Here is a 17,479-nt window from a genome sequence, read left to right as displayed (position 1 = left end):
TCCAGTCACAACTCTGTACCAAGCTACATTACCAATGTCCTCTCAAAATATAACCCAAACCGTCCCCCCCAACTCCTCCCAAGACCTCCTGCATATCTAGCTCCCTCATCACCTCCTCCCAGGGGCAGACTGACAACTCATGGGGCCCCCAGGCAATAGATTATGGGGCCACACAGTATACAGTATACATACACACACATACAGTATACATACACAGTATTCACACACACACATACAGTATACATACACATACAGTATACATACACAGTATACACACACACACATAGGGCCAGATTCTCAAAGGCGTTACGACGGCGCAACACCATTAGCGCCGTCGTAACACCTCATCTGGCCCCGGGTATCTATGCGACTGATTCTCAGAATCAGTTGCGCATAGGTACCCATTAGATCTGACATGCGTAAGGCTGTTACGCTGTCAGATCTTAAAAGTAATTTTTTTTCCCGCCGCTAGGTGTGCATCGTCGCTTTTCCCCGTCGTCTATGCAAATGAGGTAAGTACGGCGATTCCCGAACATACGCGAGGTCGACGCAGCGAATTAACGTCGTTTGCGTAGCGTACCCGACGCGTAAGGTTGCCCCTGCTAATTAGCAGGCGCAACCAATGTTAACTATGGGCGTCGTTCCCGCGTCGAATTCAATAAAAATTACGTCGTTTGCGTAAGACGTCCCAGAATGGCGCTGGACGCCATTTACGTATACATCTAGGCAAATGACGTCGGGGCGACGTCATTTAGCGCAATGCACGTCGGGTAATTTACCCGACGGAGCATGCGCAGTACGCTCGGCGCGGGAGCGCGCCTAATTTAAATGGTGCCCGCCCCATTTGAATTGGGCGGGCTTGCGCCGAGCAATCTAACGCTACACCGCCGCAAGTTTACAGGTAAGTGTTCTGAGAATCAGGATGTAAACCTGTAGACCTGCGGCGGTGTAACGTAGAGCTCATATATTACGCTGCCCAGGAGCAGCGCGAATGTATGAGAATCTGGGCCATACAGTATACATACACAGTATACACAGACACACAATATACACACACAGTATACACACACACTATAAACACACAATATACACACACAGTATACATACTTGCCAACTGTCCCGTTTTTAACGGTTATTTGGAACCTAGTCCCGGATAATTTAGCCTGCCGGGACTGGTCCCGGCTAGTGGGGAAGGCAGGTGCGGTAGTCATTACCGCCGCAGTCCTGTGGACGGAGAGGAGGCGCTGTGAGCTTGTCACAACCTCGAGCATCCAGTCAGTGGGTGGATCCATGTGCTCCCCCTCCCCCGGCTCCTCCCAGGCTCCCCTTCTCCCGCTCTGCGGATCTCATACCATGTGCTGTGCAGAGTGCGGATAATGACTGCCGCCGCCGCCGCCGAGCAGCTCCTTGACCTTCTCTCCTCCTGGATGGACCGGACTGCCGTAGTGTGGAAGACCTGTCACCTGCCAGAACAGCGATCATCAGAGAGGTACTGTGATGACAGTCCGCGGCGCTGCCCGACATCCTGTGACGTCACTGCCTGATCGAGGGTGCCCCGAACATCCCTGCTGACCACACACACAGACCTCCTGTCATCATCATGCTCCTCGTCATCCCCCTGTTCCTGGCATTCCACCATCCCACCTCCAAGGCCTGTCATACATTTTATCACCTCCCTGTCACTTCCTACCGCCCACCCACCCCTGTCATCTCCATCCTCCCTGTCACCTCCCTACCACCCACCCCTGTCATCTCCATCCTCCCTGTCACCTCCCTACCACCCACCCCTGTCATCTCCATCCTCCCTGTCACCTCCCTACCACCCTCCCCTGTCATCTCCATCCTCCCTGTCACCTCCCTACCACCCTCCATTGTCATCTCCATCCTCCCTGTCACCTCCCTAACACCCTCCCCTGTCATCTCCATCCTCCCTGTCACCTCCCTACCACCCTCCCCTGTCATCTCCATCCTCCCTGTCACCTCCCTACCACCCTCCCCTGTCATCTCCATCCTCCCTGTCACCTCCTTACCACCCTCCCCTGTCATCTCCATCCTCCCTGTCACCTCCCTACCACCCTCCCCTGTCATCTCCATCCTCCCTGTCACCTCCCTACCACCCACCCCTGTCATCTCCATCCTTCCTGTCACCTCCCTACCACCCTCCCCTGTCATCTCCATCCTCCCTTTCACCTCCCTACCGCCCTCCATTGTCATCTCCATCCTCCCTGTCACCTCCCTACCACCCACCCCTGTCATCTCCATCCTCCCTGTCACCCCCCTACCACCCTCCCCTGTCATCTCCATCCTCCCTGTCACCTCCCTACCACCCTCCATTGTCATCTCCATCCTCCCTGTCACCTCCCTACCACCCACCCCTGTCATCTCCATCCTCCCTGTCACCTCCCTACCACCCTCCCCTGTCATCTCCATCCTCCCTGTCACCTCCCTACCACCCACCCCTGTCATCTCCATCCTCCCTGTCACATCCCTACCACCCTCCATTGTCATCTCCATCCTCCCTGTCACCTCCCTACCACCCACCCCTGTCATCTCCATCCTCCATGTCACCTCCCTACCACCCACCCCTGTCATCTCCATCCTCCCTGTCACCTCCCTACCACCCTCCCCTGTCATCTCCATCCTCCCTGTCACCCTCCTACCACCCACCCCTGTCATCTCCATCCTCCCTGTCTTCTCCCTACCACCCACCCCTGTCATCTCCATCCTCCCTGTCACCTCCCTACCACCCACCCTTGTCATCTCCATCCTCCCTGTCACCTCCCTACCACCCACCCCTGTCATCTCTATCCTCTCTGTCACCCCCCTACCACCCTCCCCTGTCATCTCCATCCTCCCTGTCACCTCCCTACCACCCTCCATTGTCATCTCCATCCTCCCTGTCACCTCCCTACCACCCACCCCTGTCATCTCCATCCTCCCTGTCACCTCCCTACCACCCTCCCCTGTCATCTCCATCCTCCCTGTCACCTCCCTACCACCCACCCCTGTCATCTCCATCCTCCCTGTCACATCCCTACCACCCTCCATTGTCATCTCCATCCTCCCTGTCACCTCCCTACCACCCACCCCTGTCATCTCCATCCTCCATGTCACCTCCCTACCACCCACCCCTGTCATCTCCATCCTCCCTGTCACCTCCCTACCACCCTCCATTGTCATCTCCATCCTCCCTGTCACCTCCCTACCACCCACCCCTGTCATCTCCATCCTCCCTGTCACCTCCCTACCACCCTCCCCTGTCATCTCCATCCTCCCTGTCACCTCCCTACCACCCACCCCTGTCATCTCCATCCTCCCTGTCACATCCCTACCACCCTCCATTGTCATCTCCATCCTCCCTGTCACCTCCCTACCACCCACCCCTGTCATCTCCATCCTCCATGTCACCTCCCTACCACCCACCCCTGTCATCTCCATCCTCCCTGTCACCTCCCTACCACCCTCCCCTGTCATCTCCATCCTCCCTGTCACCCTCCTACCACCCACCCCTGTCATCTCCATCCTCCCTGTCTTCTCCCTACCACCCACCCCTGTCATCTCCATCCTCCCTGTCACCTCCCTACCACCCACCCTTGTCATCTCCATCCTCCCTGTCACCTCCCTACCACCCACCCCTGTCATCTCTATCCTCTCTGTCACCTCCCTACCACCCTCCCCTGTCATCTCTATCCTCTCTGTCACCTCCCTACCACCCTCCCCTGTCATCTCCATCCTCCCTGTCACCTCCCTACCACCCTCCATTGTCATCTCCATCCTCCCTGTCACCTCCCTACCACCCACCCCTGTCATCTCCATCCTCCCTGTCACCTCCCTACCACCCACCCCTGTCATCTCCATCCTCCCTGTCACCTCCCTACCACCCTCCCCTGTCATCTCCCTACCACCCTCCCCCCCTCCCCTGTCATCTCCCTACCACCCTCCCCTGTCATCTCCATCCTCCCTGTCACCTCCCTACCACCCTCCATTGTCATCTCCATCCTCCCTGTCACCTCCCTACCACCCACCCCTGTCATCTCTATCCTCCCTGTCGCCCCCCTACCACCCACCACTGTCATCTCCATCCTCCCTGTCACCTTCCTATCACCCTCCCCTGTCATCTCCATCCTCCCTGTCACCTTCCGCTCGCCCCCGACTCCCGTGCGTGTGCCCGGCGGGCGCGATCGCCGCCGGGCACACGCGATCGCTCGGTACAGAGCGGGGAACGGGAGCTGTGTGTGTAAACACACAGCTCTCGTTCCTGTCAGCAGGGGAAATGCTGATTTTCTGTTCATACAATGTATGAACAGAAGATCAGTGTTTCCCCTAGTGAGGCCACCCCCCCCCCCCACAGTAAGAACACACCCAGGCATACTTAACCCCTTCCCCGCCCCCTAGTGTTAACCCCTTCACTGCCAGTGGCATTTTTATAGTAATCTAATGCATTTTTATAGCACTGATCGCTATAAAAATGCCAATGGTCCCAAAAATGTGTCAAAAATGTCCGAAGTGTCCGCCATAATGTCGCAATACCGAAAAAAAAATCGCTGATCGCCGCCATTACTAGTAAAAAAAAATATTAATAAAAATGCCATAAAAATACCCCCTATTTTGTAAACGCTATAACTTTTGCGCAAACCAATCAATAAACGCTTATTGCGATTTTTTTACGAAAAATATGTAGAAGAATACGTATCGGCCTAAACTGAGGAAAAAAAATGTTTTTTTATATATTTTTGGGGGATATTTATTACAGCAAAAAGTAAAAAATATTCATTTTTTTCAAAATTGTCGTTCTATTTTTGTTTATAGCGCAAAAAATAAAAAACGCAGAGGTGATCAAATACCACCAAAAGAAAGCTCTATTTGTGGGAAAAAAAGGACGCCAATTTTGTTTGGGAGCCACGTCGCACGACCGCGCAATTGTCTGTTAAAGCGACGCAGTCCCGAATCGCAAAAAGTACTCTGGTCTTTGGGCAGCAATATGGTCCGGGGGGTAAGTGGTTAACAAAGCTTGATTGGCCTAGTAGGTATACGCCTTTCTGGGTCCAATCCATCCGGTAAGCCCCTTGTCATAAGTGGTGGTGGACTTCTCACTTCTCACCGTTGGATTCTGTTTATTTATCCAGTTATTGAACGTCTTTCAACATAGTTTGATTCAATTCATTTATCCAGTCAAGGATTTATGGACTTTAATTATCACCGATACCATAGTTCACATGTGGTGTTGCACGATACAATTTAGATTGTTTTATCACAATTGATTCACTGTTAGCGCTACACTTTTTCCACATATGTTTTACTAGCAACTTTTGATCTCTTTTGCTGTGTTAGGAGCTTTTTTGGGCCATATTCTCAAAAAATATCCGCCTGCTGCGCTTAGGGCACTTACACTCCGCTGTCCCAACTTACTGGAGCAGGTGTTGTATTCCCCAAACACTTGCTCCATAAGTTGGGACAGCGGAGTGTAAGTGTCCCGGCGTAGCCTGCCGGATCTCCAAGGGGGCGTCTTCTATTCAAATGAAGCGCGCCCCCGATGCGAAAGAATTGGGCATGCGCCGGGCTGCAAAAAGCCCAGTGCGCATGCTCCAGTTCTCGGCGGAAAACGTCAATGACGCCGACGTGTGCGTCATTGACGTAAAGTCGTATTCAAGAACGACTTACGTAAACGACGTACCCGACGAAAAAACACGACGGGGACCCGACGCCATACGTAACATGGCCTACGCGAGAATTTAATCCTCCATATAGCAGGACTAAATTTCCGCTTACGCAAACGACGTTAGCGACGGTTACGCGACGCGAACTCGTTCGGGAATCGGCGTAGAAGGATCATTTGCATATGCAAATGACTCCTTCATGTAAATGCCATCTAGCGGCGGCCGGCGTCATTGCATTTAAGATCCGCCAGTGTAAGTGACTTACAGATGGCGGATCTTAAGTGTATCTATGCGAAAATGATTCTGAGAATCAGGAGCATAGATACACTGGTCAAAAAAGGGAGTTACGATGGAGTATCTGACTTACTCCATCGTAACTTCACTGAGAATATGGCCCTTTATTATTAACTTCTATGAGATAGCGCAGTATTTTTTCTTTTTGTTTATTGTAACTGTATTGTCTCCCTTTATTTTGTAAAATGCTGCACAAATCATTGGATCTATACAAATCCTAAATAATAATAATAATATACTTTAAATTGTTGGTACCTGACACAGGGACCTCGCAATTGAATCCACATGTCTGGCAGCACTTCTGATCCTGAAGACAATCCTCATCAGTTTTACATGTATCGTTATTTTTATCAGAACTGCATCTTACATATACACGTGGGCAGCTTCCAATTTTTTCTGTGAAGAAGACAGAGATGGGCAGTCGATAAAATTCCCCAGCTGCACATGTAATTACCTAAATGTGATAAGGGTTGCATGAGGACAGAAATATGACATCTGCAATTGTGGAAAGGGGTGCCAATGCTGTCCCCCTGCTCATACACTTCCATCCTTTAGGTCATATATGGAACTCCATATACTGGACCATCCAAAAACAAAACATGGTTGTAGGAAACAACGTTTGAATTAAAGTAGTTTGCAGAGCCCATGCTTAAAGCGGAGGTTCACCCAAATAACATTTTTATCAGAGCAACTTCTTTAGACTTGTAACATGTACAGTTCGCAATTTTTTATTTTTTTTAGGCTGTACATACCGTATAATGTATATTTCCAATCTGGCTTCCGGGTACTTCTCCCCGCGGGAGTAGGCGTTTCTATTCTGAGGAGGCATGTCATCTGGGAGCTTGCCCAGATGATTGACGTCTTTCAGGAAAACGTTCCCCCCAGCGGTTAAGGCCCCGCCCCCCCCCCCCGTATTGCGTAGGCGCGTCCGAGTCACAGCGTTTCCGAAAGAAGCCGGCAGAGCTGCTAGTCGGCTCTATACGGCTCTGAAAGACGTCAATCATCTGGGCGACCTCCCAGATGACATGCCTCCTCAGAATAGAAACGCCTACTCCCGCGGGGAGAAGTACCCGGAAGCCAGATTGGAAATATACATTATACGGTATGTACAGCCTAAAAAAAAAAAAATTGCGGACTGTACATGTTACAAGTCTAAAGAAGTTGCTCTGATAAAAATGTTATTTGGGTGAACCTCCGCTTTAAGCAGGCCATTCATGTGTCAACTTTACCATCATTATTGATTGACTGGGAATCAAACATATGATCTGAAGAGGTTGTCTGAAACCAACCACCAGGGATGGACTGGCCATTGGGACTACAGGGAGTTTCCCGGTGGGCCGAATGCTTAGTGGGCCAGGTTCAGCGGGCCGCCGCCCCCCTCCGCTCCTCCGTCTCTCCCTCCCTGCAGCGCTCACCTCCTCTCCCTCCCCGCAGTGCTCACCTGGGGGGGACAGAGAAGCAGGGGGAGGACCAGAGGAGCAGGGGGGATGGCAGAGGAGCATGGGGGGGACCAGAAGGAGCATGGGGGAGGGGACAGACAACTGACTCAACAGCTATGGCCTGGGAGTTTCTCACTTCTGCCTAATCTTGACCCATAGGGGGGGGCACCAAACTGATTCTTTGCCCGGGTGAAATAATGTCTAGCTTCCCCACTGGTACTGCCTATAAGAGTACCAGTACCAGCCGTTCTTCTCTAATAAAGTAGAACGGCTAGTGGCTAGTAGAGGGGGAAAGGGGGCTTGGGTGGCTGGGGGGGGCGTGAGTTGTCCGGCCGCCATAGGAGAGACCTGTCAAAGTGGGCCAGTCTGGATGATGTCCAGAGCCAAATTTCTGTCCCAGTCCAGCCCTGCCAACCACCCTACCACCCATACGTTTAACCACTTAAAGCGGATGTCTGCTGAAAAAAAAATATTAAAAGCCAGCAGCTACAAATACTGCAGCTGCTGACTTTTAATATTAGGACACTTACCTGTCCTGGAGTCCAGTGCCGTCCACAGCAGAGGACGAGCGATCGCCCGTCACTCTGTTGCCCCCCTGCCATCCTCGGTGAGGTAACCAGGAAATGAAGCGCTCCAGCTTCACTGCCCGGTTCCCTACGGCGCATGCGCGAGTCGCACTACGCCTGCCGATTGGCTCCCGCTGTGTACTGGGTATCTTTAGACAGGTATCTGCACCCCCCTCCCCCCTGAAAGGTGTCAAATGTGACACCGGAGGGGGGGGGTTCCGATCAGCGGGAGTTCCACTTTAGGGTGGAGCTTCGCTTTAAGGACCTTGCCTGTTTTTCAGATTTGGTGTTTACAAGATTAAAACATTTTTTTTTTGCTAGAAAATTACTTAAAACCCCCAAACATTAAAAAATATATAAAAAAAAAGATTTTTTTCCTTAGTTTAGGCCGATACATATTCTTCTACATATTTTTCGTAAAAAAAAAATCACAATAAGCGTTTATTGATTGGTTTGCGCAAAAGCTATAGCGTTTCCAAAATAGGGGATAGTTTTATGGCATTTTTATTAATATTTATTTTTTACTAGTAATGGCGGCGATCAGCGATTTTTATCGGTACTGCGACCTTATGGCGGACACTTCGGACACTTTTTTGGGACCATTGTCATTTTTACAGCGATCATTGCTATACAAATGCACTGGTTACTGTGAAAATGACACTGGAAGTGAAGGGGTTAACCACTAGGTGGCGCTGAAGGGGTTAAGCCAGTACTAGGGTGTGATTCTTACTGTTATGGGCGTGGCTACGAGTGACACATCACTGATGACCGTTCCCGATCAGAGAGAACAGTCATCAGTGACAGTGTCATTAGCTGCTTTTTAATTCGCGGAAGCCCCCCCGCTTCTCAATTTGAGGCGGCAGCAACCCCCCCCCCCCCTCTGCTCCAGGGAGCCCATGCCTAAAGCTATGTAAGGGGCCCCATTAATCCTGATGGCGGCCCTGCAGGTTGGCCGGGACTGGGGAGCTCTTTTCAAAAAAGACAATGGGCCAGATTCAAGAAGCTATTGCGCAATAGCTGTTTTGCTCCCGCGTAGCGAATGCCCCTGATTCAGGAACATCGCTACGCGGACTGCAGCCTAGGATATGACAAGCATAAGCCTCCTTATGCCTTCATATCTCAGGCTGCATTCTTGCGTTGTCCGCTAGGGGGCGCGGCCATTGTGATCGGCGTATAGTATGCAAATTGCATACTACCACCCATTCACAAAAGTTGCACGGGCCCTGCGCACGCAAGGTACGGAGTTTCCGTACGGCGACTTTAGCGCAAGGTTGCTCCTGCTATAGCAGGGGCAGCCAATGCTAAAGTATAGCCGCCCTTCCCGCTCGTGAAATTTAAATTTCACGTCGTTTACGTAAGTGATTCGTGAATGGCGCTGGACGCCATTCACGTTCACTTAGAAGCAAATGACGTCCTTGCGACGTCATTTGCCGCAATGCACGTCGGGAAAGTTTCCCGACGGAGCATGCGCTGTTCGCTCGGCGCGGAAGCGCGCTTAATTTAAATGATTCCCGCCCCCGGCGGGATCATTTACATTAGGCGCCCTTACGCCGGGCTATTTAGCATAGCGCCCACGCAATTTACGGAGCTACTGCTCCGTGAATCGCGGGCATATCAAAATATTTGCGTGGGCGCAGAGCAAAACTCGTTGCCCTTTGCCCACGCAAATATTGCGCGGATCTACCTGAATCTGGCCCAATGGGGTGTATTTACTAGGGGCAAATAGCCTGTGCACTTTGCAATCTGCAAGTGCAGTTGTTCCAGAGATCCAGTTGCCCAACTACACTTGAAGAGGGCAACTGCACTTTGCATAGGGCACAGCCTATTTGTCTTTAGTAAATGAACCCCAATGTGTCCAATCTCTTCTCCATCACTAAACCACTTACCAGCAAACGCCACTTGAAGCAGGATGATCCCGAGGAGGACGGAGAGGGCTCCAATCGCGGAAGGTCTCATGGCTGCTTACCGGAGTGAATATCTGTGTCGTAGCTCCTTCTCTGGAATTTATATCAGAAACTCTAACAGGAGGAAAGTGGTAGGACAGGAATAGGAACCGGTTTTCGTTTGGCAGGTCGGCTCGGCAATGCTCTTCTATGAGACGTAGAACATCCGCTATTACATAATATTTCGGTTTTCCCATTCACAGCCGCCACATCATTAATTACTTTCCTTCCACAGGCCAACAATAATTGGTACATTGGTGTGAGTACATTGTGTGGAAATTGTTTTATTGCTTTACATGTTAATTGCACTCTCAGTCTCACCTATTATTAAATCTAAAGATGACGTCGCTCCGCGCTGGCACAAGGTTCTGCGGGACCCAAGACAAAGATTCCAAAATCCATTCTTCCATCTCGAAACTCGTAGCTCATCCAAGTGAAACCTTATTTTGATTTGTCCCTTTTTATAATGGCATGTTTCTAGCTCAAAGTTTTTTTTTTGCAGTCCTGCAAAACAAATACCGTATATACTCGAGTATAAGCCAAGTTTTTCAGCACATTTTTTTGTGCTGAAAATGCCCCCCTTGGCTTATACTCAAGTCACCTTTTTGCACCTCATCTCCCGGACTTTGGGGACCTGGTACTGGCCGGTCGTAGGTACTGGGGACCCGGTACTGGCCAAACATAGCACACCTGTAGCCCCACTCTTCCTCTACAAGTGTGCAAAGTTTTTTGGCCGGGGAGCACCGATTTTTCAAACCCGGGCACCCCTTCCATAGACTCCCATGTTAAAGGGGTGGTTCCCCCTTAAAACAAATTTCTAACAATACATTTGGAAGACTGCTTACACTGCGGGTAGGCTGGCTTTTTTTTTTTTTTCGTACATACCTCGATATCGCCGTTTCATCCCTCGACTTCTGGGTATGAGTCTTGTGGCGGTGGGCGTTCCTAGTTGATTGACGTTCCTCCGACCGACGCATACTTGACGTCACGACTTTCCGAAAGAAGCCGAACGTCGCTGCGCAGGCGCCATATAGAGCCGACTCGATACGGCGCCTGCGCAATGACGTTCGGCTTCTGTCGGAAAGTCGCGACGCGCAGTATGCCCGGGCGTATCAACTAGGTCCAGCAAGACTCATACCCGGAAGCCGAGGGATGAAACGACGATATGATCGAGGTATGTACGGAAAAAAAAAAATGCCAGCCTACCCGCAGTGTAAGCAGTCTTCCGAATGTATTGTTAGAAATTTGTTTTAGGGGGAACCACCCCTTTAAATAGTCATTTCTCCAGTGAATTTGGGGACCCGGTACCGCAAGGATCCCAAACTTGGCACACATGTAGCCCCACTCTTCCTTTACGAGTTTCCAAAGTTTTTCATCTGGGGAACCTACGGCTGGGGAGCACCGATTTTTTAAAGCCGGGCACCCCTTCCATAGACTCCCATGTTAAACGTCAGTCTAGTCATGGGCACAGTGAGGCATGGGCACAGTGAGGCATGGGCACAGTGAGGCATGGACACAGTGAGGCATGGACACAGTGAGGCATGGACACAGTGAGGCATGGGCACAGTGATGCTTGGGAACAGTGAGGCATGGGCACAGTGAGGCATGGACACAGTGAGGCATGGACACAGTGAGGCTTGGAAACAGTGAGGCATGGGCACATTGAGGCTTGGGCACAGTGAGGCATGGGCACAGTGAGGCATGGACACAGTGAGGCATGGACACAGTGAGGCATGGACACAGTGAGGCTTGGGAACAGTGAGGCATGGGCACATTGAGGCTTGGGAACAGTGAGGCATGGGCACAGTGAGGCATGGACACAGTGAGGCATGGACACAGTGAGGCTTGGGAACAGTGAGGCATGGGCACATTGAGGCTTGGGAACAGTGAGGCTTGGGAACAGTGAGGCATGGGCACAGTGGGGTATGCAGATGGACACCCTAGGCTTATACTCGAGTCAATACGTTTTTCCATTTTTTTTGTGGTAAAATTAGGTGCCTCGGCTTATATTCGGGTTGGCTTATACTCGACCATATATGGTAAATGCACGTTTTAGGGGTTTTGGGGGAATGGTAAAAGAAAAAGTAAAACCTTGGTTTGAGAGTACCTTGGTTTGAGAGCGTTTGGCAAGACAAGCAAAAACTTTTAACAAATTTTGACTTGATATACAAGCGATTGTCTTGATATAAGGGTAGCGTCACATCACAACTGAGTATAAGGCCCCTTTCACACTGGGGCGGCATGGGCGGTAAAGCGCCGCCATTTTTAGCAGCGCTTTACCGTCAATTTTGCGGCGATATTCGGCTGCTAGCGGGGCGGTTTTACCACAGCTAGCAGCCGAGAAAAGGGTTAAAAACCACCGCAAAGCGCCTGTGCAGAGGCGCTTTGTCGGCGGGATAGCAGCGGTGCCCCATTGATTTCAATAGGCAGGAGCAGTGGAGGAGCGGTATACACACCGCACCTTCACCGCTCCAAAGATGCTGCTAGCAGGACTTTTTTTACCGTCCTGCTAGCGCACCGTTCCAGTGTGAAAGCCCGCAAACAGGTAATTTTTCTCCTTCATTGATATGCACTGATGAGGCTGCACTGATGGGCACTGATAAGGCAGTACTGATGGGCACTGATAAGGTGGTACCAATAGGCACTGATAGGTGATGTTCTGTCATATTATGTAACTTGTCAGAAACTCCAACCACTTAACTTCCAGTTTCTTTAAACCAGAAGTAATTGGAGTTTTTGACTAATTCCTGTTTGGACACAACACCGGGAAACTGAATAGAGTCCGGTGCACGATATTATGAGCAGAGATTGTTACTCTGCACCGATACTAGCCAACAAAATGGTGGTGACAACTTTGCCTTTGTTAGCTGCTGTGGTGTAAAAATAGCTAAATCATCCAGTACCAGACTCTATTCGGTTGCCGATGTTGTGTCCATACAGAAATTCATAAAAATATCCAATCACTAATGTTTTAAAGAAACCGGAAGTGACGTGGTTGGAGTTTCTGACGGGTTGAAGTATTTGACAGAATACTGGCACTGATGAGGTGGCACTGGTGGGCACTGATAGATGGCACTGATGGGCACTGATAGGTGGCACTTATGAGTGGCATTGAAGGGCACTGATAGGCGGCACTGGTGGACACTGATAGATGGCACTGAGAGGTGGCACTGATGGTTGGTACTCAAGGGTACTGGTTGGATGTTACTGAAGGGCACTGAGGGGGGGTTCTGATAGGCAGCACTTATAGGTGGCACTGATAGGCACTGGTAAGTGACACTGATAGGCAGCACTGAGAGGTGATATTGATGATGAGGCACTGATAGAGACTGCTTGGTAGCACTAATGGGCAGTGATATGTGGCACTGGTGGGCATTGATAGGTGGCACTGGTGGGCACTGATAGGTGGCACTGGTGGGCACTGGCAGGTGGCACTGGTGGGCACTTCTTAGCAGTTGTTGGTGTCCGTGTCCCTCTGACATAACGTGGTAATCAGCTTTCTTTTTCTCCTTACGCTGCCAGCGTGAGGGAAAAAAAATCTAATTTCGATCTTCTGTTTACATCACATGATCAGCTGTGATTGGCTGACAGCTGATTACGTGGACTCGCTGATGACAGAGTGCGCCACATGCTCCCTGCAGGAGGCGCACAGGCGGTGCATTCTCGGGAGGACAAGGATCAGTCCATAGGTGCAACTTCTTGTAAAGCAGTCCAGCATCCAGTCCAAAGGTACAGGCAGCCTCCTCCACCTTCTCTCAGATCATAGATCCATCTCCTCTGAGGGGAAAAATACAATCTCCTGAGGGCTTCAGACATTATTCCAGCCACCATCTGGGTACACCTCACCAGGGATCGACTAGGCCCTGCTCAATCTTCAGGCTGGTCATTTGATTTCTCCCTCCCAGAGCTCTAGAAACTTCTACAGGCAGCGGGAAACAATCGAACTCTCAGCCTGTGAAGCTCTAAACAGACCAAACTAAACAATCACTGCCCCCCTGATTACAGAAGGAGCCAAGAACTTAGGAGAGCGCTACACCTGCCTGAAAAAAAAAATTATTGTAGCCACCACATCTGTGGACTAAGGATGAGCCGAACACCCCCCTGTTCGGTTCGCATCAGAACTTGCGAACACACCAAATGTTCGTGTGAACATTAGAACCCCGTTAAAGTCTATGGGACTCGAACATTTGAAATCTAAAGTGTTCATTTTAAAGGCTAATATGCAAGTTATTGTCCTAAAAAGTGTTTGGGGACCCGGGTCCTGTCCCAGGGGACATGTATCAATGCAATTTTTTTTTTTTTAAACGGCCGTTTTTTCAGGAGCAGTGAATTTAATAATGCTAAAAGTGAAACAATAGAAGTGTAATATTACTTTAAATTTCGTAACTAGGGAGGGTTTAAAGTCAGCATGTGAAAAAGCGCATGTTTCCCGTACATTGAACTGTCCCTGCACAAAGTGTCATTTCTGAAAGAAAAAAAGGCATTTAAAACCGGCTTTGCGGCTCTAATGAATTGTCGGCTCTTTCAATTACAGAGATGATTCATTCATAAAGAAAAAAAAATGTGTGGGGTCCCCCAAATTAAATTACCAGGCCCTTCAGGTCTGGAATGGATATTAAGGGGAACCCCGCCGTAAAAAAAAAAAAAAAATGACGTAGGGTTCCCCGCAAATATCCATACCAGGCCCTTCAGGTCTGGTGTGGATTTTAAAGGGAACTCCACCCCAAATAAAAAAAAAATGGCGTGGAGTCCCCCTAAAAATCCACACCAGACCCCTTATCCGAGCATGTTAACCTGGCCGGCCGCAGAAAAGAGGGGGGGACAGAGTGCGCCCCCCCCCCTCTCCTGAACCGCACCAGGCCACATGCCCTCAACATGGGGAGGATGTCCCCATGTTGATGGGGACAAGGGCCTCATCCCCACAACCCTTGCCCGGTGGTTGTGGGGATCTGCGGGCGGGGGGCTTATCAGAATCTGGAAGACCCCTTTAACAAAGGGGACCCCCAGATCCTGGCCCCCCCTATGTGAATTGGTAATGGGGTACACTGTTCACGAAGGAAGTGTAAATAGTTAAAAAAAACACACAGACACCGTAGAAAAAAATCCTTTATTAATAAAAAAAAAAATCCAGCGATGTGAATCCACTGTCTCCTATCCAGCGACGGATGATCTCTCCAGCGACGGATGATCAGCGGTCCGGTCCAGCTATGCAGAAGATACATCCGTCCAGAGCGCAGCAGGGTAGCTCCACTCTCCGCTGGACACAGCCCAGCGGAATGACGCGCTGGAGCTGTGACATTACTTATATTGGGGAAGCGGCCACCCGTCACGTGACCCCGCCCCCTCTGACGCACCCTCGTACGTCACTGGGAAAGCCCTGTCTTTCAGGGTCTTCCCCTATATAAGTAATGTCACAGCTCCAGCGCGTCCCCCCCTCTTTTCTGCGGCCAGCCAGGTTAACGTGCTCGGATAAGGGTAATTTTTTTTTAAATTTGGGGTGGAGTTCCCCTTAAAATCCACACCAGACCTGAAGGGCCTGGTATGGATATTTGCGGGGAACCCTACGTCATTTTTTTTTTTTTTTTTACGGCGGGGTTCCCCTTAATATCCATTCCAGACCTGAAGGGCCTGGTAATTTAATTTGGGGGACCCCCACACATTTTTTTTTCTTTATGAATGTATCATCTCTGTAATTGAAAGAGCCGACAATTCATTAGAGCCGCAAAGCCGGTTTTAAATGGCTTTTTTTCTTTCAGAAATGACACTTTGTGCAGGGACAGTTCTATGTACGGGAAACATGCGCTTTTTCACATGCTGACTTTACACCCCCCCTAGGTACGAAATTTAAAGTAATATTACACTTTTATTGTTTCACTTTTAGCATTATTAAATTCACTGCTCCTAAAAAAACGGCAGTTTTTAAAACTTTCTTTTGCATTGATACATGTTTCCTGGGGCAGGACCCAGGTCCCCAAACACTTTTTAGGACAATAAATTGCATATTAGCCTTTAAAATTAACACTTTAGATTTCTCCCATAGACTTTAACAGGGTGTTCCGCGGCTTTTCGAACTTGCCGCGAACACCCCTAATTGTTCGTTGTTCGCCCAACAGGCGAACAGGCAATGTTCGAGTCGAACATGAGTTTGACTCGAACTCGAAGCTCATCCCTACTAAGGACTGGTAAGCTGCAATAGATTACATTTTTTATATTACATATGTTTTAAGAGTGAAGGGATCCTACATCCATTCTCGTAGCTCTGTTTGCATATTGTAGGGGTTTTAAGAGCTTTAAAATTACAGTTGAATTTAATTACCATGAATAGCAGAACAGGGTCACCGGACACCCCAACACACCAAAATCTGGATATAACACAAGACGAACTAAGCAGCTAGTATAGAGAAAACAAAGGCAGTTCTATTACTCATAAGGTTGGGCATTGCACCATAACAAATAGAACCGTTCCAGATACATAGAAATACAGACTGACTTAATGGCAATGTTCCCTGCCTCAGGGCACTGACTGTAGAAATGGACTTATTTTAGTTTTCATGCAATATCCTGAATCCACAATGAAGGAAGTTTAAACCACTAAGTAAACTGACACTGGGCCATAGGGATGTGATGATTGTCAGGAACAATAAGTTCTAACCAGCTACTTCTCTTCTTAAAGGAAAACCACGGGACACATTTACTTATCCTGTGTAAAATTGACAATCATTGTTTATTCAATTCTCTTATTGTCACAAACTTGATATTGCATATAATAATTGTAATCTTAATACACAGATTTTTAAGGGGTGTCAACATAAAAAAATGCTTAGCTTTTTATCCATCAAAACTGCATCTATATTTTGTTCTGCAGAAATGGGTCCAAATCCAATACATTTCCCGGTAGGCTGCCTGCCCTGGGATCGCTTTGCGCTAGGCTATGGCTGCAGCACTCCCCTCCCTCCTCCTCCTCCCCCTCTACATGTCACACACAGCAGGCATTTCCCACTGTGCGTCTCGGAACTCAGTGTGAAGTTCGGGTGCACTGTGACAAAAGTTCCGCCCTCCTCCTAGATCAGCTTGTGTGATAGACAGAACAATGCGTCTATCACACGAGCAGATCTAGGAGGAGGGCGGGACTTTTGTCACAGCGCGGCCAAACTTCACACTGAGCTCCGAGACACACAGTGGGAGATGCCTGCTGTGTGTAATCCAGGCACAGGCACTGTAAGGCTGTGATTATGGGTCACGGTAAGGCTGCAATTATGGGCATGGTAAGGCTGCGATTATGGGCACGGTAAGGCTGTGATTATGGGCACAGTGATGCTGCAGTTATAGGCACAGTGAGGCCGCAGTTATGGGCATGCATGGTGAGGCTGCGATTATGGGTCACGATAAGGCTGCAGTTATGGGCTCAGTGAGGCTGCAGTCATGGGCACAATGAGGCTGTGATTATGGGCATGGTAAGGCTGCAGTTATCGGCACAGTGAGGCTGCGATTATGGGCAAGGTAAGGCTGCAGTTATGGGCACGGTGAGGCTGCAATTATGGGTCATGGTAAGGCTGCGATTATGGGCACGGTAAGGCTGC

General features: G+C 49.7%; 1 protein-coding gene across 6 annotated transcripts in view; it reads right to left on the bottom strand.

Annotated features, from left to right (window-relative positions):
- LOC120935982 (whey acidic protein-like) overlaps positions 1 to 17,479 on the bottom strand; it is a 140,171-nt gene that overhangs the window by 78,516 nt on the left and 44,176 nt on the right. For 2 of the 6 annotated variants that reach the window (XM_040348039.1, XM_040348036.1), the window contains exons 1-2: positions 9,843 to 9,960; positions 6,207 to 6,347 (exon numbers count right to left, since the gene is read on the bottom strand). In XM_040348039.1, coding sequence (XP_040203973.1) covers positions 6,207 to 6,347; positions 9,843 to 9,912 — 211 coding nt within the window. In that variant the 5' untranslated portion in view covers positions 9,913 to 9,960. Of the gene's footprint in view, positions 1 to 6,206; positions 6,348 to 9,842; positions 9,972 to 17,479 lie in introns of those variants that run through there. The other 4 variants (XM_040348038.1, XM_040348040.1, XM_040348037.1 and 1 more) reach the window with 3 other exon arrangements.

The sequence above is a fragment of the Rana temporaria genome, chromosome 4 (genome assembly GCF_905171775.1).
Source record: "Rana temporaria chromosome 4, aRanTem1.1, whole genome shotgun sequence".
Taxonomy (NCBI): domain Eukaryota; kingdom Metazoa; phylum Chordata; class Amphibia; order Anura; family Ranidae; genus Rana; species Rana temporaria.
The sequence above is the reverse complement of the archived record's forward strand: the minus strand, read 5'-3'. Positions and strand labels throughout refer to the sequence as shown.